Genomic DNA, 21,412 nt, shown 5'->3' on the forward strand with positions numbered 1-21,412 from the left:
CTCATCCACAAATAACATATATTTTATCAATGAAAATATTTTTCATTATTTGTTTTTTACGATCTTCTAAATTCTAAATTATATATTTAATATATATACATATATAATATATATTGACAGTTTTTAAAATTATTAAATTAAAAGCTGTCATAATAATAATATTGTTATTTATATATTATTTATACGAATCATAGATAATTTTTAAGCAGGTAGAAAAAATAATATAAATAAGAACGTTTATATATATATATATATATATAGTTTATACAAATTTATTTATTTTTACTGAATCTTTATTATATGTGATGTTTACATACATTCATTATATATGGTACCTATTTCGCAAGTAAATCTTTCGAGATACTATATTCTTTCTAATAGTTATAGATATAATTATTAACTATTGCGTCTTTTCATATTACAGAAATTACTAACGTATAAGAGAATGTTATTAATAAGGTTGTACTTTAATTAAAAATAACATACATGTGATTATTATTTATTTTAATTAATTACAAAAGCAAAAGCAAGATTATTTAAAAGACTTTTACAAAGGAATGTTTTATCCTTGATTAACCTGTAGGTACAAGAGTAATTAAGATAATGGCGTAAGTGAGAAAAACGCAAAAGAACGACAACCATTCGACGATAGCGGCAAAATTTCTCCAAGTTTCTTTCATCCCAGATTTTGGAAGGTCCGAGCTGTCTTCAATTACTATGCTTTCACCTGATATTTTAGACTCTTTATCATTTAGGATTAGGAAACGACCAGCCTTGTTGCTCAAGATAAACATTGTTGTGGATGAGATCCAATGTGGCATATCTATACTCATATCTTGCAGTTTGCGCAACAAGATCGTCAAGATTAATGCGAAAGTAGCCAATGCCAAGGAGTCGCGATAGAATAGCACTGCGGAATGTGTGAATATGAAAAAAGTGATTTATTATTTGATTTAAGTTTCATGTATTTCAAATGTTTGATTAATTTTGATGAATGTTTCGATGTATTCTAATTTTTTATTCGTCCTAATGAAAAAAAATCTCATATATTAAATAAACTTAAATTATGTTTAATATATATTCTCTAGAGAGGTATTATAGAATAAAAAAATGTCATAATCTTAAAATTATGAAATTGGAATGTCTCGAAATTTTAATCGAAAATGTTCTTTAGTTCTGCAATTATCTTTCTTTACAGTTCTAATACTCACTTATATTAGGGGGATTTATACCATTATATGGCAATTGCCAGTGCAAGTCGTATAAGCAAAGTAAATGGCAAATGAAATTTACACTTGCAACTGCCGTTCGTTCAACTGATCTCGAGTCTAACCAAAGCACTGTCAAAGTGAGTAGTATCAAAGCTGAAAAAAGTATATAGTTAGTTTAAGTATATCTCGCGATTTTGCTTTTATGAGGAATTGCCTACCGATTGCCGGTGTGATAATAGTTTTGTGATTTATAGCGTGATGCTGAGTTAACAAAAATGTATAATCGATCTTTGGGAAAGTGTCGTTCGGACAACATTTGTATTTTTTAACATGTTTCACTGCATCTACAAATTTCAAGTCGTATAATGTATTATTTTCATAACTGTCCATAGAAATCTGAAATAAATATAACCAAACACTATTATTTTTCAAATAATATAATGAAATATATAAATCTACTTATAAATAGAATAAAAAGATATTATAGAAAGAATAATCAAATAGTAAAAAAACTCTTTTGCAGTAACCCCAGATATATCACATTAAATTAATTCTACAATACTTAATTCTTCAGCATTTTATTGAAAGTATTAAATATTCAAGAAAAAAAGAGAAAGAAGGATATTCATGAAAAAAAGAGAATTACAAATTATAATAAATACAATAATTTACATACTCCGTTTTCGTCCAAATGGAAATCTATTTCTTCCCCGGCATACGACCATGAGCCAAGTACAATAAGACATGTTTGTTGATCGTAAGGCCAATAAGTGTAATCGCCATCGCATTTGGATATTAATTTCACAGCCGGCACGCAAACGACGGAACCCGTATTGAAGACTAGACAATCCGTTATATCCAGCCCAAATAGATCGTTCGACATGTCACCACTGAAAGAATTATAATGGTAATTATTATTTTTTTATGTCATATAATTAATATATAGATAAAAATTGAAAAGTTTATTACGATAGATAATTCATCTTAAAATCGGAAAAAATATTTTAAATCTTTTTAATATTAGCATAACGTCCTATGTATTAATAATAGTAATACAATGCTAACTTACGAGTTGTATACGCTTAGATCGGGCACCCAGAGTTCATAGGAGTTTACGTGAATATAATTAACGCCGTCAAAATTATTTGGTGTCCAAGTAAGATGCGTGTCCGTCCAGGACTGTTAATTAAATATCTGATAATTAAGAGGAAAACGAGCCATAAAAAAATAAAATATTCCGCAACTTACAAATGACATCCAGCTGTGGAGTGTTAATATACCTTTGTCCTCGAGCTGTAAAAGTAAAATTAATTAATCTTTTTTTTATCCGTTACTATATGTTATTTATAATAATTGTAAAGATAAAAAAATTGCGCATGAAACTTATAGTTTGAATAATAATGGCGTTTCTAATTGTTATTAGAAAATAAAAATATATAAGACAAAGCCAGGTTAAAAAATGTGATAATACGAACATTGTTCCCAAAAATATCACGATTTCTTGAAATAATATATATATAGAGATGTTAAAACACACACACACACACATGAAACATTTTTTTTAGTTATTTTAAACCTTTATATATCTTTAATTCTGTTCATAGAATCCGACCTTTTTCTAATAATGATTTCTTTTAATGATTTACACTTACGAATTCCATCATCTTCGGTATCAACCTCAGAGTGACGTTGGTAACCGTTTTGGGATGATTTGGACGGACGGTGCTATCATACTTGCAGAAAAGATATTTCTTAAGTCGCAGTAATGGCGTTGTGTCTTCTAGATTTTTACATTCTCGTGTCACAACATCCTCTTGCATTTTTAGGAGAGTGGCAAAATCAGGAAATTTGATTGAATCTAAATATTTAAAAATCAATTTGTTAATTAATATATCTGATCGTTGTCAATTAATTTTAATGTATATATTATTTTTAATTAAAATGATTCTTCTTACAACGTTACGTTCACAATGTAAAAATGTTTTTTTTTTTTATATGAGAGATGATCACGAAATATAATTCTTCTATATTATTACATTGAAGAGATACGAAATAATATATAATTATTATTATTTAATCAAGACATGCAATTGTCATACGTACCAACACAACTCTGCCAGAGAATAATAAAAAATAGGAACATTCGTAATATTCTCATCTTGATCAGTATGAGCCAACGGCTCTGAGTCGACTAATTCTCTTTGTTATAATAACAGAACAATTTTATCAGATGCCTCATGAAATTCTACACTGTTGATATACTAGACGCCCCTAAAGTATCGATTTTAATTTGAGAGTTTTATGATAATTAACTATATATATATACAATCGTGTGCATGGCTCGAGATGAAAGTGTGTCTTAATCAATCAAAGTTTGCATTTTCTTGAGATTCTATTCTTGTAAATTTTTATTGTCTTTATTTGTAGAATGCTTCAAATCGATGTCATAAAACTCTTGTAGCAAAATATATATTTGTGATATTTTTTTGAAAATATTAATTTATATTTGAGAAAATATTAAGTTAGTTTCTTAAAACAAAATTTGAAGATAAATTAAAGATTAGATTAAAAATTGAGAATTTCAGCTTTTTTATACTACTATATTATAATTATGGGTTTAGTTATCAATATATCTATTAATATATTCATTTTTGTACAGATTTTTGAAATCTGCATAAAAGTAATTCTTTTATTTTGGATAAAATATAAATATTAGTAAAATGGTAAAAAACTTAGGATCTAAATTTTTAATTAATTAATATTTTTTATCACTTATATGTTTTAACTAGACACATACTAAATTTTTAAAAAATAAATACATAGAAAAAGAAAAATAATTGGGAAACAGATCTAAAAACTTTTTAGTTATATTTTATTTATTTTTTTTTTTTATTACAATTCAATGTAAAAAATGGGATTTATTTACATATTCTGTATGTGCAGAATAGATTATATATTAATAGAAATTGTCATTACAGATCTTATATTTACGTTTTAATGTATCACTATGTAAAATAGCACCACATTAACCATATTAAGGAAATTGATAAAGAACACATCTTATTTTTATAAAAAAAGATTTTATTATTATTATTATCATTTACAATTATTAATTAGTTTAAATCAATAGACTTGAGTCAAAATGATAAGCAAGAATTACGCAGAAAAATTATGATACTTTAAAAGGTGCTTCAAAAACATCAAGACAATACATTTTTTAAAACAATAGTGAAAATTATAGAGGGTATATTCTGATGTTAATATTTTTAAATATAAATTAACCAATGGGTACAAAAATGATCAGCGTGATGATATAAGTAAGGATCACACAGGTAAAAGACAACCAATCGATAATAGTGGTAAAATATCTCCAAGATGGTTCCTTCATCTCCACTTCAGATTTTGGAACATTTGAGTTCCCTTCAGTCATTGTATCTTTATCTACCATCTTGATTTCATCATCCTTCAAGATTAAAAAACGACTAGTCCTGTTGCTCAAAACAAACATTGTCGTAGATGAGATCCAATTTGGCATCTCCGTGTTCATGACTTCCAATTTGCGTAACAAGACCGTTAAGATAATGACAAAAGCAGCCAAAACAACGGATTCACAATAAAAGATAACTACAGGTAATAAAAGTAATTTATTATATCGAGAAAAAAATTTAATTATATATTTTATTTATTTATTTATTTTATAAGTTTGATTTTAATACTAATTGATATTTTTTCCTTTGCAATGTATTATAAACTTTATAAAGACATTATTTTGATTTAGTAAATATTTCATGTACGCGCTAAAGCTGTTAATTATAACAGATTTCTTGAGATTATTTAAATTAGAATATTTTTTTTTTTTTTGAAACTTATAATATTCTTTGACTATTATTTTCTCACATATTTTTTACCTTTATATCCTTTATGAATCTTATTACTCACCTATCTTAGGCATATTAATATTGTTGTAAGGTAATTGCCAATACACATTGTATAAGCAGAGCAGATGACAAATAAAATTGACGTTTGCCAATACAACTCGTTCCACCGATTTTAGATCCAGGCAAAGCACCGTTACAGTAAAACATATCAAAGCTGGAAGGAAGTATCAATACTTATTGTTAGCTTTATCCTATTTGGTTCTGCTCTCGCTAACTATTGCTCACCGATAGCAGGTATAACATTAGTTATGTGTTTTATGCCATGATACCGTGTCAATAAAAAATTGTAATCAATTGTTGGAAAAGTGTCATTCGGACAACATTTATGCGTTTTTATCTCTTTCACCGTGTTTATAAATTTGAAATCCCATTTCGTGTCATTGTCGTAACCGTTCATACTAATCTGTAAAAACAAAATTTTCATTTTACAGCAAGAATGTTTTTAGATGTCTAGATTTTAATGTCTCGAAATAAAATTATTCTTATATTATAATTCTTATTTATATAGCAATCATGCATTATATAAATTGCTAATTAAATACGTAGTAAGAAAATATTTCATTTTCTAATTAATTTCAGATGCATTAACGTGATTCTACAATACAAAAGTTTGATTAAAAGTAACATTTATGTGCAGGGAGAATATATTTTATGTAAGAAAAATTGATGAATTATTTTCTATAACTACTTATAGATTAAATAATTGCAATAGTAAGTAATTTTTAATTAATTTGATTTTGCAAATACATACGCCTTCTCTATTTAGCTGATAATCGACTTCCAATCCTGTATGCCTCCACGAACCAAACGTGATGCGACATTGATATTTGTCGTAAGGAAAATAGGTGTAATCGGGATCACATTTGGCAACGAATTTCACAGCCGGCACGCAAGTAATGGAGCCCTCGCTGTAGAGCAAACATTCCGTCGTAGGTAAGTGAAGTTGATTATCCGACAAATCGCCACTAAAAAAATCGAAAAAACGATCATTTATATTACATAATTATATGAAAAAATGAGAGTTGAAAAGATTAGTGCGCAAGAGGCAATTTATCTTAAAATGAAGAGAAAAAGATAAATTTTCTTCAGTTATTAAAAAAAAGTCAACTTACGAGTTGAAGACACTCAAATCGGGTGTCCAAATCTCCCAACTCTTTACACGAATAAAAGTGATCCCGTCATAATCGCTCGGTGTCCAAGTAAGATGAGGGTCAGACCAAGTCTATTAACAAAATATTTGATTAAAGCAAGAATGAGGGATAATAATGCTATCTATAAGAATTGTATACTTACAAGTGATACCCAACTATGCAGTGATAATATAGCATAGTTGTCTTCCTGTAAATAAAATAATTTAATTTTTTTTATACGCGCTATGTGTGATATATACTTTATTTAACAATAATATAGAATGATAAGAAAGAATAATAAATATGTGAAAATTAATAGTATAAAATCTTTATTTTATTAAAACACATGTTATATAAAGAAAAATTTATAAATTTCACATTTTTGGAAAATGATGCTTGACTCGTTATAACTTGTTATTTCATAATTGATCATAATTGAATTATATAATTCAAGATATTTTTATAATTACACTCTTACTAATTCTATTAACTTTGGCATCAGCCATAAAGAGATGATGGTGACATTGGTCTTGAAATTATTTGGATGGACCGAAGTATCATAATTGCAAAGAAGCTGCCTCTTAAGACGCAATTGCGGTAGTGTTACATCATTCAAATTTTTACATTTTTGTACCACACCATACAAATCCGAATTCTTGCCGGCAATAAAAGTGTCTGTAAAAAATTTTAAGAGAATTTTATATTAAATTTTAATTGATAAATCAAATACATACATAATGCTTTATTAATATTAATTAATATTAATATTGATTAATGTTACTTAACTTTAAATATTATTTTTTATTAGAATATACAATTCTTGTAAGATAATACAATCATAATGTAAATATTATTTTGAGATTTATATGACATATCTGGGATGTTACTAAACTTAAAAAAATATGTAATATCACGATTAATTTTATTTTGTCACAGACAATCGTTTCACGTACTAGATCGCCAGAAAATAACGAAAAATCCAAACACCTGTAGTATCCTCATCTTGATCGGTACGTATCAATGGTTCTGATTCAACTAATTCTCGTCATTATTCTGCCAGAATAACTGTCAAACGATTTGTGACATTCGATGTTACTGATATACCAGACGCCCCCAAAGTATATCGAGCGATTTGAAAACTTTATGTTTATGATATCCAACACAATAAAGACAATCGTAATTACACAATAATAATTAATCAAATCCAACAATTTTTCGAGATTTTAGTAATCTTGCGTTATTATTTTATAGAATATCTTGAATTGATAAGTTTTGCGACGAAATACCAACGATATTTTCGAAATCTTTAAAATGGGATCAGAAAAATAAACAAATATTTTGATAATTAAGTAATAAAAAAAGAATAAAATTAGAAACAATGCAATATAAATACAATACATCGAGACAAGAAAATCGAAAATGTTTTGAATACAGCATACCGTAAAAAATTTCAGTTTTTTATTTATTGCTAAATAAAATATCAAGGTAGCAGATAAAGTTGCAATTAAAATCTTAAACTGAGGAAATAAGAATTTCAGCTTTTATGTATGATACTTTATTAACAGCTTTACTTACCTTTAATATCGAGATATCTTTTTCTCGCGTTATTATAATTAACAATAATTTAGTGAAAGACTATGGAAATGTTACATACGAGAAATGTTTATTTCTATGTCGGGTACACGCGGTAATTTCACAAAACATTAACATATCACAGAAATTAACGAATATACAGTGCGTTTAATTCTTAGTGCATCGATTTTTGTGCAAATCTCGAATATTATTCCAGATTAGATATAAATTAGCAGGGTTGTAAAAATATCATAGCATCTAATTTTTAACTGACAACATTTTAAATAATTTGTACAATATTCCAATCGGGAACACAGAGAGTTCCTTTGAAACTCTATAATTAATATAATGAATAGTAAAGTATAGAAGCGAAAGTGTTATTGAGGCAGAGTTATAAATATTCAAAATGGCTATAATTTAATGCGATGGACGGAAAACATATTTACATATTTTGTGCAAGTAATCTACACATTTAGAAAAATAGCGATTAAAGCAATTACATTTGCTTTTCCGTCCTTCCGCGTTTAAAAAGAAAAATATTATACGTAATCATGAGAGACGAATTGACACGTTAATTGTCATTTACTTTTAAAGTCTTTAAATTGTTGGGTCATGATCATTATTGTCTATAATTACTTGATGAATAAAAAGTACACATGCAACATTTGCGGAATATTATTACGGGAATATTATTATGGGAATAATATATAACACATAATAAAAAAATTGAAAAAAATATTTATATAATCAAATAAAAATAAAAATATAGCATTTAACGTATCAACGCGTCTTATTTCCCGAAACGCGTCATCTTGCCGATGCAATGTTCTCAGCTGTAAAATAGCAATGATCTTTATTGCGTAACCATACGTAATAATTACAATATAGATTTCACAGATTCGCTCTGTTATCGATATATTCGTCATCGTCATCCGCGAATTTGATGCCGTCCTCGTTTTCTCGGATCAGATCGTAGAAGGAGTCGCGCGATTCCACCTTCATATCGCTTTCGACCCCGTAATCCGGACTCTGAATCTCCTTCTTGGACAAACTGATGTTGAGATTGTCCGTCGTCAGTCTTCGAGCTGTCGCCGGCGAGTTTAATCGCGGCCCCGAGAATTCAATCATTGGAATATTAGTGCAATCAGACAATTTATTAGTCTCTCGAGGTTGCGTAAACTGCATGAAATCTCGGTATTTGCACTGGTTGCCCGTTACGTTCAGAAGAATATCCGACCTGGAACCGTCTTTGGCATCCTGAAGATCCTTCTCTCTGCCATCCACGCATCCTTGTGTCTTCGAACTCGATTTACCGGACAATTTACTGGACGTGTTCTCGTTCTTGAAATAACGATTCCTCTTATCCTCTTGGGAAACATCCTTCGTCTTTTGATTTACATACGACCTCGAAGTAGCGTGATGAAGTATTGCGTCTTCGGCATGCCTCTTCGAAGTCTGCTTTGATTTTTCCGCTTTCTCTTCTGATTTCGCTACGTTATCGGTGATATTTACATAATTACCTTGTCGACTATCTTTCGATGAAGCATCTTGCTCCTGGGAGATATTGAATTTAGTGGCTTGAAGGCGATTAGGAATGATGCATTGCGTCCTGTCAGCCGCGAGCTGACCGCACAAAGATTCTTCGCTTACCCGGGTCCTGGAGTCTTCCAGGATCCGGTGGATCGGCAGCAGGCGTTCATTCAACCTGACAGCTCTGCTTTCGCTGCTGATGCTATCCTCGGACAAGGCGCTACCCCCCGACGACGAGTCGTTCTTCGATGACGAGGACGAAGACGTCGAGTCTTGGCGCTTCTGCTCGAAACTGCTCAGTCTGGTCTCCTCGACACTAGAGGCGAGCTTTTGTCGCATTCGCCGATACTCGGCTGGAGTCAAGGTCGCGCCCTCGGTGATCTCCTCCGGCAGTCGGAACAATGCCAGGCTTGCCGTCGTGCCTTGAAAATAATCCGGTTGATCCGCAGATGGATCTTCAGAATCCTCAGACATCGACAACGGGGGAATCCATAGGAGAAAAGCTGGATCCATACCTAAATACGAGCCCGGAGCGGCGCCGGCGTTGGCTACGTTGTAATCGTAATAGTCCAGTTCCATATCCGTCTCCGGATTAGTCAGGCTGAATTCCGAACCCGGTCCTTGAAGCAGTCGCTCGCGATTTCGACGATCCTTCGTCTCTTTACCGCTGCGTAATGTTGAAACGCCTGACAATGGACTGCTCGTCGACGAATCCTGATAACAATTTTACGGTCTTTTCAGGAGACGGCATAATTCTTCGATTTCTTTCTCAATTTTTTCGAAATTATATTATTTGGTTGTGAATTTATATAATTATCTTAAATTTCTCATCGTATTCAAATTGTTTCGATTTGTTCAACATCTATTCTCAAACATTTTATTATTACAATAAAATATTGCTATGTTATTAAAATTATATAAATAATATAGTTCCCATTCTTGATTGTATATACTAACTTCTGTTTTATATCGTTTCAGATAAAATACACGCATAATCGGATTAAATTTTCTTTACCTTGGATTGCAAAGGATTGAACGAGCGATGAAGTCTTGCAATATGAGGGCTATCGGTGATGCTCGCTATGCTTTCACATCTCGTATCGTCCAACATCGGCTTGTCCACTGCCAGGCTCTTAGATCCCAAAGTGCGTAATCTGCAATATGTAAGTAACATACAAATTATTAATTATCCATACAACTGTCAGAGATATTCCAAAATATATATAGCTAACGATAAGAGAGATATATTACTTGAAATATTTTATCTTTAACAAAAATTTAGTTATATACAATATTATTTTATATAATAATTGTTTATTGCATGACTTAATTCTTTGTTAATTTATTAGATATTTTACGATTTATATTGCTCAGCTATGTGTTTTACATATGTAGATATTATTAAAATAACAGATATTTACATAAAATCTGATAAATTAATTATAATTACTTGACTGGTTGGGCATATTTTACTTCTGGCTGACCAACTGCCATAATAGCTGATATTATCGATGGTGTTTCATCATTAATATGCAGTTTGTTCGGTATTATACTTGTTTCCATAGAGCTTTCTTCGTTATCTTTCATTTTCAAAGTAGTAGAGCTCAAACTGGTTTCATCTTCATATCTATTACAAAAAAAATATACATAGAACGCGATGATAAAATATTCAACGAGTTGATAGCGTATAGAATAAATAAATCATAATATTAAGTAATATTTATGCATTTTTCATATTATAAATGTTAAAGTATTAATTGCAATATATTAATCACACAAATTTATTACTTACTCTGCCAATGTTTCTGAACTATCATAGCCATCCTCTACCGCACAAGGAGCCAGTTTACGTTTTGAAAGTCTTGGTGTACATTTCCTTGACAATCCCACTAAAGACGCGACTTCCGAGATTAATGTCGTAGAAGACATCGATTTTGCTCGTTCCATCGTATCGCTACATTCTGACAATGAATAATTCGCATATTTTTAGTAATTCTAATATTTATGCTTATAATACACTTGTTGTAATTGTAATTAATTCAATTTAATTTTAATTGCGTTTATCTTTAATCTTTAAGTTTGTAATACGCAGTAATTTTTACCATTTCAACTATCTGTTTTGTTATTGTAAAAGATATTCACCGGAATATTCGCTTAGAGTATCCAAATCTTCCGCGATATGATACTTTCTATATTTCAGTGCAAATTGCAATGCTAGAAAAATAGATATAAAGAATATGAGTATCAAAAGAGATGCTGTAGCCAAATGCGCAGGTCCCCAGAAAATCCATCGCTCGACAGTAGGGGTGGAACTCGTTTCCGAGGAAAGCAATGTCTTGTTCTTTTCGTATAGTTTCTCTAAAAATAAATTGTGTAAATTATATAAGCATATCAAATAATTACAATTATATTTTTACAATGATGTTATAAATTAAAGGATATGATAATTTAATATAATTAATAATCCTATTAATTTATTTAATACCATAAGATTTTTCATTGAAAACACATTATTATTAAAATTTTGTTTTGTAATTTATGTTAATTTATAACGCTTACGAAACATGCTCGCGTGTCCCAGAAAACCACCCACGCAGGAGTCCCCCGAAGCAATCGACTCGTCGCTAAAGAATTCCAACAACAAATTTTGACCCGAGGAGAATATCGTTTCTGTGGGCCCGCTCTTGTCAAACGCAATATCCGTCAACAATTCCGCGCTTCGCGAATCACCGTCGCGGGCACGAAAGTATTGTCCTGGACAGGGAAATTGCGTTTGGTCCAAATGCAGTCGGATCACGTAGTCAGATTTTGCCTACGCAAATTGAAATTAATCGATAGATATCTCATCTTAAAAATGAGAAAGAGATAAAAAATCTTATACTTGTTTCATCTTTTGCGATTAAAAGTATTTAAAAAAAATTATATTCTGTTTCGAATATAAAAATAATACACTATATCCATACAGAGAAAGAATTTACCTGCAGCAGCCAGAAGGATCGACCGGGACAGGCTTGTGTATTCGCCGCTAGGATCTTATTTAAGATTTGATCGTGGAAATTTATAATACAACCGCATCGACATTGAAGGCCGATCTGAGCTGTAACTTCCGGTCTCGTGGCCGCTAATGTCGTTCCGTGTCGACACTCCCATCCCTCAGTGTTCCACGCTTCCTGAAAATCGATTCTGCCGGTGCCGCCGCACGATTCCGTCTCGACCGCTTTTCCCTGTTTCAGAACATTGTGTGTCATTAGCTTGCTTGACTGTCGTTCGTCGATTATATCGTCAAATTTACCTGACAAAATTTCGCCCCGTATTTCGGGGGTGGCGTATCGCAGAATCGATATCGATTACGCGTTCCACCCACGCAGGAGCTGCTGCAAGGACTCCATGCGCTCCAAGGACCCCAACCGGCCGCATCGTTTTCTACGTTAATAATTAATATAAGAAAAAAGAAAAATATATATATTTATATATAAGGAGATATGTTTCAGAGATTGAACACTTTTGTCTCTCGACACAAAAATTGCTTAAAAACTTTGACTTTGAGAGAGTGGAATATGTTTTATAATCTTCTATATTATTTTTAATCCAGAGAAATTTAATTAGATTATTTAACTTGATCCGTTCAGTTATCCATGATTCAGAAATTATAGATGTGATGTTGATATTTATAACTCGGGTAAATTAATTAAACATAACAATATACTAATCAAATTAACTTGTGTTTCAGATTAATTCCATCGGAAATTGTATTTATCCTATCGTCTCTTCTGACCTAGATCAAACAACGAACAATCGTGAGGCTCGTTAAGAAAATCAAATTTACGTGTCTCACGATCTCGACGGCAACTAAGAGGCGATAAATCCGTCGAGAATAGAGGTTTTGAAACGAGCGCATTTGCATGTCGCTTACCTAGAAGCGGGAAGGTGGGTATACACGCGAGCTTTACTTCCGCCATCGCGCCGGTGATCGCTTGGCTCACGTAAACGAAGCAGTACTCGATGAACTTCTCGGTGAAGATATCGCAATCGAAGTTCAATGAATGCTTGCCCGGCGCCGCCTTCAATTCCGCGATATAATGCAACGCGGACGGCGGCGCCAGGGAACTCACGTCTGCCCGGAGGCGACCATAGACACGCACGCGATCGCCCTGAAGACGACACGCTGGATACTGGAAGAGGACTGATATGCCCGCCTCGCAAGGATAGATCGAGCTTGCATGAACGTTGAAGTTGAACTCGTCGGACCATTCCACCTGCATGCAAAAGAAAAGAGAATTGCGGTCTTACAGATGTTTTTCCCAATTAATTTACTTAAAGTGCAACAAGCGCGCAAATTGTACATTAATAGTTTACTATCTTGTAATAATCACTTTTTTAATCAACGTCCTCTGATGATAATTCCGTTTTAATTACTTAGAGTTAGGAGCTCTTAGAAGAATTACCTTTATGTACGCGCTTGTCGTCGGCGCGGAAGGGTTAATGTCCGAGGCCTTTAATCTAAGTGCGTAATTTCCGGCTAATCCGAAAAAATCGCACTTTAGTTCGATGACCTTTGGCGAGGTGAAGCCGTTTATCTCTTCGTAATAGAGCACCTAAGAAAATTTAAAAATATGAGAGAGTAGATTATACGAGAAATTTTATCATTTGACGAACGCAAGATTCTTGCATACACTTTTCGCATACGTGGTTTACGTAATTTATTACTTTTATATGTAGCACTTACTTGCGTGCGGCTATTATTCTGTGGATCGCAGGCGGCGGGAGTGGTACCGCAATATATGAGCTGCAAAGTATAAGCCGCTACGGGAACGCCGTTGGCAGGCACACATGAGATTCCATTGTACTTTATAGTCGCTATTACCGGTTGACTAGGATATGTACCGAAGTGTTGGGATTCCAGGAGCATAGAAGGGATTGGCCACTTTACATCTAAGGCACTGCTCATCTAAATTTCATTCCAATTAAATCAATTCTCCGCAGATCATTAATGTCACACATGTAACGTTCATTAAGAGTTCATTAATAATCTTCGAAAAGAAAATGTATAAAATCAGAACGTAAGTTTAAATTTTGATTTTTTCTGTATACATTTTACTGCAATTATATATTTATAATTTTTTTTCTTTAACATTAGCTAATGTGCTCACCTCAATTTCAGGTAGCCCAGCAATGGCAGTGTTGTGTCTGGCAGCCACGGTTGAGAACTTGTACTGAAGTCGTAGTGTATAAATTCCGCCACGCGAGAAGACACCACAAGGTATTATCACAGAAATATTCTCACCCTTATGCGGTAAGGTATCGAGAGGGAAATCACCAATCAATTCCGACGTGAGGCCATCGACATATAGTACTCTGGAAACAACATATGTAAATGCAATCTATAATTTTATTCTTTTAATCATAATTAATTCTTCTCTTCTTCTTCTTCTTCTTCTTAAAACTAATAATTATTATTTCATCGTTATTTTATGCCTCGAAGAAAACGTTAGAAAATATCTATAAAAATTATCTCACGACTCTCTGCAGGCATGTATATATTGCAAATGTGACAACTTCATTTTATCGATATGCTTTTTTTATTTTAATGCTTGTTGTCAGACTTATTTAAGCATGCGTGTAAATTACAAAAAATTTCAAGACGCCGTGCGTGTTCGTTGAATTGTTTTATGGCTTTCTTACATACCTAAGCACGAGCGGTTCGTCACTCCCATTAATTTCATTTTTCTTCGGATCGATTTCATCTTTCTCATCTTTCTTCATGCCATTTGTGTCGTTGGTGATCACGATATTGGTAGATATCGTGAAAGATTCTGTTTCCGCCGAATCTAGGATAAAAACTGTCACATCGCCGGACAAGGCTATATAGGACGGAGGAGCGACAACTTTCAATAAAATCGGCTCCCTCGCGTCTACTATCGATCTCGTGATATCTGAAACCGGTAAACACGAGCCTAAAGACACGAGTACTTCCTTTATTAATAGCAATGTTGTTAGTCAATAATTAATTAATTAAATTTAAAAATGTAAACGCAGTATGTTATCTAAAATTAGACTTAATTTAATAGAAACATATGGACGAATAATGGTATTTTAATTATAAATTTAATATTTTATACAGCATTATTATTTTTTAAATCTTTTATATTAAATAATTTTAGTACAATTTTTAATGATTATTACCGCATTTTAGAAGAAGGATGATTAATAATCCCAATGATATCCGTTTGGATGTCCAATTCATGTCCGGCTCTTCATTGATGACTGCCAGGGCTTAACCGAGATATTTCGGTGCCCCGGACAAGATAATAATTCTGCGTCCCTATTTTGCTAAGAGTAATAAAAAGGTTAGCATTGAGAATTTTGGCAAAGTTAAATTAATATTCAAAGTACACAGGTAATTATTATAGCTCAATTAAGCTAATATAATTCTGATAAAAAATAATTTCAAATAAAGTAGGACATGATAGATTATGTTCAAAGAAAATAAGCCAACGTAACCCAGATTATGTCACGGTAAGCCAGAATAATGGATGTTTCTATGAAATCTGAAATATTTTTAACTCCGGCGATAACTATCGTGCACATCATGCGATTGAACCATGTATATGTATTCTTAGAAAAATGCCACATTCTGTGATTATACTTTAGCGTTTCTTAATAATATTAAAGAATACTTTATATAATTTAATGATTTTTTCAATTTTATTTTCAAAATGCAAATGATCCTCGCATATGTTAACGCAAGATATATACGCTCTTAGATGCAAAAGCAGTGTTTCTTATATGCAAATAAGCTAGTGCTGGTAGCAGGATCGCTTTGGGCCAACGATCAAAGTCATCGGGCGGCCTGCGTGCGTGCGTTTTGCACCCCCGCGTTTCGCTTCTGAAAATCTGCAGCCCTGTATAATTGCACATGTTGCACCCTTAGGGCGACCCCGCAGTCGCTTCTCGGAGGGAAATCGAAATCGGGCATCGTCCTTTCGCGTTCGTATCGATCGGCCGCGTCCCTATACTGTACACCGTTTCAGAAAATGAATGTACGTATACATCCAACTGCAATAAAGGATACGATTTTTTATATCTAAGATAATGTTTGCGAAACTAATGAATAATATAAATAACATTTACAAATTTGATGATTAATATATTTAACATAGAATTTTGCATTTTTAATGCACAATAGTATATGATATAAAATGTGGTATCTATAAAAAGAATATTTTATATAGATATTGTTTATAGAAATCTCTATGTTTATCTTTTATAAATTTATTTTAAGAACATTCTTTCCTTTCAGCAATGAATTATTTAAATTTTTTTATTTATTTTATATATATATATTTATTTATTTATTTTAAACTATATATATATATATGTGCGTGTTTGTTTGTCTAAATTATTTTTCAATGTATACAGATGTTCAAAAAATATTTGCACATATCTGTGAAAAACGTGACTGGTCTCTGCGGGGTGTCTCGAACCCCCTGACGATTCTTTTCACCGTGGCGTAAAAATGGATGGACCCTTCGATAAAAGTGCTTGTTAAAATCAGGATTTCTCGCTGCCTACGTGCCTCTGTTAATTTTCCAGAAACCACGATCTGTGCATGAATCTCTCGCTACTTAAAATATGACAATTAAAGAACTAGAAAAAAAGTATTTATACATATATAATATCACTATATTAATTAAAGTAAGAAAACTATATTGAATTAGAAACTGCGGAGAACATTATCACTTTTTATATTACCTTTATTGTAATTTGTTTTTCTTTTTTATTAGGCAAAAAAGTAAAATTATATTGTATTATTATCTTTTTTATTATTTAATTAATTAAAAGAAGTTATTATATAAAATAAGTAATTTGTCTTAGGATTCTGTTTAATATTAGTTGTTAATATTAGTTAATAGTGTTCAGAATTTGCAATGACTAATGTTAAGATAATAAATGATATCCAATGTAGACAGTCCACGTGTCGGAATGATGTAGAAAGTGATATTTGGCTTGATTATGCAATTGGAATAATGAGTTTGATGCCATGTGCGAAAGGGAATACCAAACGCACGCAAACAAACATACATTGCTTATCGCTGCAGACATGTATGGTGGTGATTAACATTGATATATTGAGATAAACATCGCCCCTCTATCGAAGAGGCGCCATCGAGTGCTTTAAAAATGACAATCACAAAACATGCAGAAAATATATCTACAACTTGTAGCGAAAATAAACCCTATTAATTTTTTAACGATGTTTATGTAAATTATTTTTATTATTTATGTCATATATTGAGTAAGAATATATATTCTTTCTCAAGCAAATCTTTAACTCAACTAAGAAAAAAATGTATTCTGAAAGTAATTGACAATATTATTTACATTATTTATATTCCTCTGTGTTTAATTGAAAATCTCTCTTGATTGTTAAAATCTAATCCGTGATTTTATTTTCTAACACAAAAAGATTTGAATGAAATATTAACTCAAAATTAATTCGATGCAATTAATTGATGTATGGTAATTAATTCCAAGTCTGCACAATTTTATTTTTTACTTAAAATTTGAAAGATCTCATTCATCATCTATGGTCTCAATTATTTCTAAATGAATCTTATGAGACTTATCCAGGATTTAATTAATCTCCAACCGTTATCAAACATCTTAACATACTTCTCAATAACAATATAAAATATCAAAATGAAAGATACTTTTAAATATTTTCAACATATTAAATAATTAATATTTTTTTATATTTTTAAGTAAAATATCTTTAAATATTTTCTTAATCTTTATATTTTTTGAATATCAACATACTTTGCTCACGTAATGGCCTTATCCGGATGCATTCCTCATCTTCGCCAGCGCAGTTTGATCGCATGGGATCAAAGCACAGTAGATGAGCTCGATCGCCAACTCCGACCTGATCGATCGATCTTGCCTCTCATCGATTCTGTGCGCAACGATGCGTCGACAAGCACGTCTTGCTGTCTTGCCGTCAATCGAAGGACGGACCGAGGGTGCGCGGCTACTTCGGCGGCGACGACCTTCTGGAATCGATATCGAGAGCCCGGCCACCACGCGCGAAATTACCGATTCGCCTATCCACGTCGTACAAACACCCTCGCGCGCATCCCTCGCGCGTTCCGAGGGTCAACCCTCCACGGACACGAAATTATCCTCCTGCCGAAAGGGAGAACGCCGACAGTGTTTACGAGACGCTAAGAAACTAATACTACTTTTACTCTTCTTTCTTTTTTCCCCTTTTTTAATAAATAATGAATGTAATGGGTTTCGATTTTTCTTTTCTAATAATTATTTTGTTACAGATTTAAACTCTGGAGATTTATCTTGAGAAAAGCATCCATAGCCACGATGTTTGAACTTAGCACAAAGAAAAATAAATATTCTTCGCCATATTCTTCGATCGTTCCCTTGGGAGAATGCTGTCAACACTATAATGATGATGACACCGTAGAAATTATACCATCTGAGATCGAGACAAGATTTAATAATTCAATGTCTAGCTTATTTTTTACAACTTTCTATAATCGAATTGTTTTATCATCACTGTCACTCTTTTATCAAACATTACAGTATTAGATTATTTCGAAAATTTAAGGGAATTTAATAAGATTCTCGCTCGACGACTGAGGGGTCCCGTGGAAACGCGAAACGGGGAGCAACTGCGCCGGGACGACGCGCACATCGCGACTAAAGCCGGGGTCGCCGACCACCCCTCTCTTCCTTTATCGCAGAGACGGGGTCGAATTGCCGCCACCACAGCCGCCCGCACCCCCGTTTATCGTTCGGGGTGCGCCTCGAGAGTGACCATTATGACAGAAGGTTGGCTTCTATGAATGAATGCTCGATCTATACAATGGCCGCGCCACGCCGTTGCGTGTTTTCGGAGCCGAAAAGGCAAGACTGATTCCGTCGGGGATGACGATTCGATCTTGCCTTCCTAAGGAACGATGAGGAGGTGATTGCAAAGGCGCCAGAATAGGGGGTGACTTTGAGCAATATTGGCGCTTCGTAGAAAGAGAAGAGATGATGTTGGTAACGTCAGATGAGAACGACCAATGTAATATTTACATTCGAGAGTAGAAGGAAAAAAATTATTTATATGTTGGATATATATAATTTGTTGACGACTTCTTTATCTCTCATTAACTATATTAAAATTGTTCTTTATAAAATCTAGATTATATTGATGTGATATATAGATACATATATTACGTGATATTATATATCGTATATTGTTCCTATTGAAATTATATTATTGGCAATATCAAATTATTAAATTAAATATGGATCAATATATATATCTCAATTTTATTCGTCTATAATAATTAATAAATATATTAGTGATTAAGAAATATTGTACAAACTGCGAAGAACTATATTACATTTCTATAAACTTATATTGCAACACTAACTTATTTTTATCCACTTTTTGTAGATAAAAATATAGCAAAGGAATTGGAAAAAGGAATTTATACAACGCGCAAAAAAGGATTTCGCGTTCAGAATGCCGTATTTTTTTATTCCTCAATAAGTCATCAGATAACGAGACGTAGCGATAATTATCGCGAATAATGTGTTCTCAAACCAGTGAGGGTTTGAGTACTTAACTTCCCGGGGTGCGAGCCACTTACTTCCATAGCCCTTTGTGGTGCAAGTCCAAAGAGAATGGAGGGCTGTTACAGAGGGAGACATACCCAGCCAATTAACAAACGGAGTACTCATTTAAAGTTTTCTTTTTTTTTCTTCCTCGTCGAATTTTTCCTATTTATTGTCTATCTGTTCGACAGAGGACAAAGGGTGGTATTCTTTTCGTCTCGGCACTTCTTCTTAGGCCATGATGGTAACGATAGTGTATACAGCTTGAATAATCGATACTTTCACCATTTCTCCGTCGTTGAACACGCAGACTGTTATCGGCGTCTGTGAAACCTAATTGCGTGGTGTTCCGAGAACAAAGGAATTGGTGGTTCTTTATGACGAACGATAACTACAACAATAGGGCGAATGTCCTTTGTCAATGCAAACCCTTGTTTTTTCGATTGTAAATCCGAACGAATTGAGTGTATGAAAAGAAAATATTAGCCGATGAAAGAGAAAACTCGTAGTTTATATATAAACATTTATATATAACGTAAAAAAATGATCTGAATTAAATATGATACAAATTATGCATATGAAAGCTAATTTTTATAAAAAGCAATTGGATAAAGATTGTAAATTCGTACGAAACGGAAATGCATTCTTTATATAATTATTAATAGCAAAAAGTATGATCTCATAAGAGTATGTATAACATCTGAAGCGATTTATTAAATTTAAACAGTAATGTACACACAACATCGAAATAAACAAGAATAAACAAATAAGAACAATAAAAACAGATTAGATAATATAATATTACAAATGCGTACAATCTATACAAATATATGCTTTTTTTACAATTTCGTCGAATTATAATATTATATATGATCCAAGATTCCTAACAGCACACATGTTCAGAGGACATCCAGAGACCATCCAGAGGTTATTCAAAGGATGTTAATATCTTCTGGATGTCTTCTGGATACTCTCCGGATGTCCTCCGGAGAAGGTGTGTTAGGGATATTACATATAACAATTACATACATAAGTACAATCAGGGAAATTTAATATTAAAACTCAGAGATATATATTATGTGTAAAATGTTGAATAAAATTAATGTATTGTTTTAATCACTCGTCACAAATAACATTTAATCATTTTATAATAATAAAGAAATATATTATTGTAATAAAGAAATATTTTTTGAATCTTTGTAGCTTATTTATAATATTGTTATATGATGAAGATTAAGCAGATGCTAGAAGATAATGTTAAATTCATTGAATCATGTTAATGAAATCTACAGATTATAATATATGTGAGTACAAGCAATGTGTTATTACAAATTGCAAAGTATGAAATAGAAACAACGATCTATGATTCTGGATTATATTTAATGTGAGTAATGTCTATATTAGATAT

General features: G+C 32.2%; 2 protein-coding genes across 3 annotated transcripts; both read right to left on the reverse strand.

The window, feature by feature from the left end:
- Nucleotides 1-572: 572 nt before the first annotated feature.
- LOC138939058 (uncharacterized) lies at nucleotides 573-7,325 on the reverse strand. The gene is made up of 16 exons (XM_070306549.1): nucleotides 7,233-7,325; nucleotides 6,758-6,954; nucleotides 6,443-6,487; nucleotides 6,262-6,371; nucleotides 5,901-6,114; nucleotides 5,375-5,552; nucleotides 5,151-5,303; nucleotides 4,504-4,835; nucleotides 3,315-3,393; nucleotides 2,864-3,069; nucleotides 2,460-2,504; nucleotides 2,281-2,390; nucleotides 1,888-2,101; nucleotides 1,430-1,607; nucleotides 1,212-1,364; nucleotides 573-910 (listed from the first exon to the last, which is right to left on the reverse strand). Exons 1-16 carry the CDS (start codon nucleotides 7,279-7,281, stop codon nucleotides 573-575), a joined length of 2,601 nt encoding a protein of 866 aa, XP_070162650.1. The 5' UTR covers nucleotides 7,282-7,325.
- A 765-nt stretch (nucleotides 7,326-8,090) lies between these two features.
- On the reverse strand, nucleotides 8,091-19,102 carry Gogo (golden goal). Of its 2 annotated transcripts, XM_070294448.1 has the most exons (16): nucleotides 18,199-19,102; nucleotides 15,565-15,711; nucleotides 15,068-15,314; nucleotides 14,532-14,736; nucleotides 14,108-14,329; nucleotides 13,827-13,976; nucleotides 13,295-13,637; nucleotides 12,674-12,804; nucleotides 12,360-12,605; nucleotides 11,941-12,193; nucleotides 11,524-11,739; nucleotides 11,174-11,342; nucleotides 10,832-11,008; nucleotides 10,397-10,535; nucleotides 9,897-10,095; nucleotides 8,091-9,803 (listed from the first exon to the last, which is right to left on the reverse strand). In XM_070294448.1, the coding sequence occupies exons 2-16, from the start codon at nucleotides 15,623-15,625 to the stop codon at nucleotides 8,743-8,745; spliced, it is 3,819 nt and encodes a 1,272-aa protein (XP_070150549.1). In that variant the 5' UTR covers nucleotides 15,626-15,711; nucleotides 18,199-19,102; the 3' UTR covers nucleotides 8,091-8,742. The 2 variants fall into 2 exon arrangements, with proteins under 2 accessions (XP_070150549.1, XP_070150540.1); XM_070294439.1 differs by having other exon boundaries at nucleotides 8,091-10,095.
- Nucleotides 19,103-21,412: the final 2,310 nt, after the last annotated feature.

Source organism: Polyergus mexicanus, unplaced genomic scaffold (genome assembly GCF_030449975.1).
Source record: "Polyergus mexicanus isolate NDT 795.1 unplaced genomic scaffold, iyPolMexi1.0 SCAF_1, whole genome shotgun sequence".
Lineage (NCBI taxonomy): Eukaryota > Metazoa > Arthropoda > Insecta > Hymenoptera > Formicidae > Polyergus > Polyergus mexicanus.

Bases quoted from the DNA above. Each gene is read 5' to 3' on its own strand.
- LOC138939058 (XM_070306549.1), bottom strand. From the start codon at position 7,281: ATGAGGATACTACAGGTGTTTGGATTTTTCGTTATTTTCTGGCGATCT. The intron at 6,488-6,757 runs GTAAGAGTGTAA...TTTTATTTACAG, and splicing joins TGCCAAAGTTAATAGAATTA to GAAGACAACTATGCTATATT. The intron at 4,836-5,150 runs GTGAGTAATAAG...TATTACCTGTAG, and splicing joins TATTAATATGCCTAAGATAG to TTATCTTTTATTGTGAATCC.
- Gogo (XM_070294439.1), bottom strand. From the start codon at position 15,625: ATGAATTGGACATCCAAACGGATATCATTGGGATTATTAATCATCCTT. The intron at 10,536-10,831 runs GTAATTATAATT...TACATATTGCAG, and splicing joins AAATATGCCCAACCAGTCAA to ATTACGCACTTTGGGATCTA. The intron at 10,096-10,396 runs GTAAAGAAAATT...AATTGTTATCAG, and splicing joins TCAATCCTTTGCAATCCAAG to GATTCGTCGACGAGCAGTCC.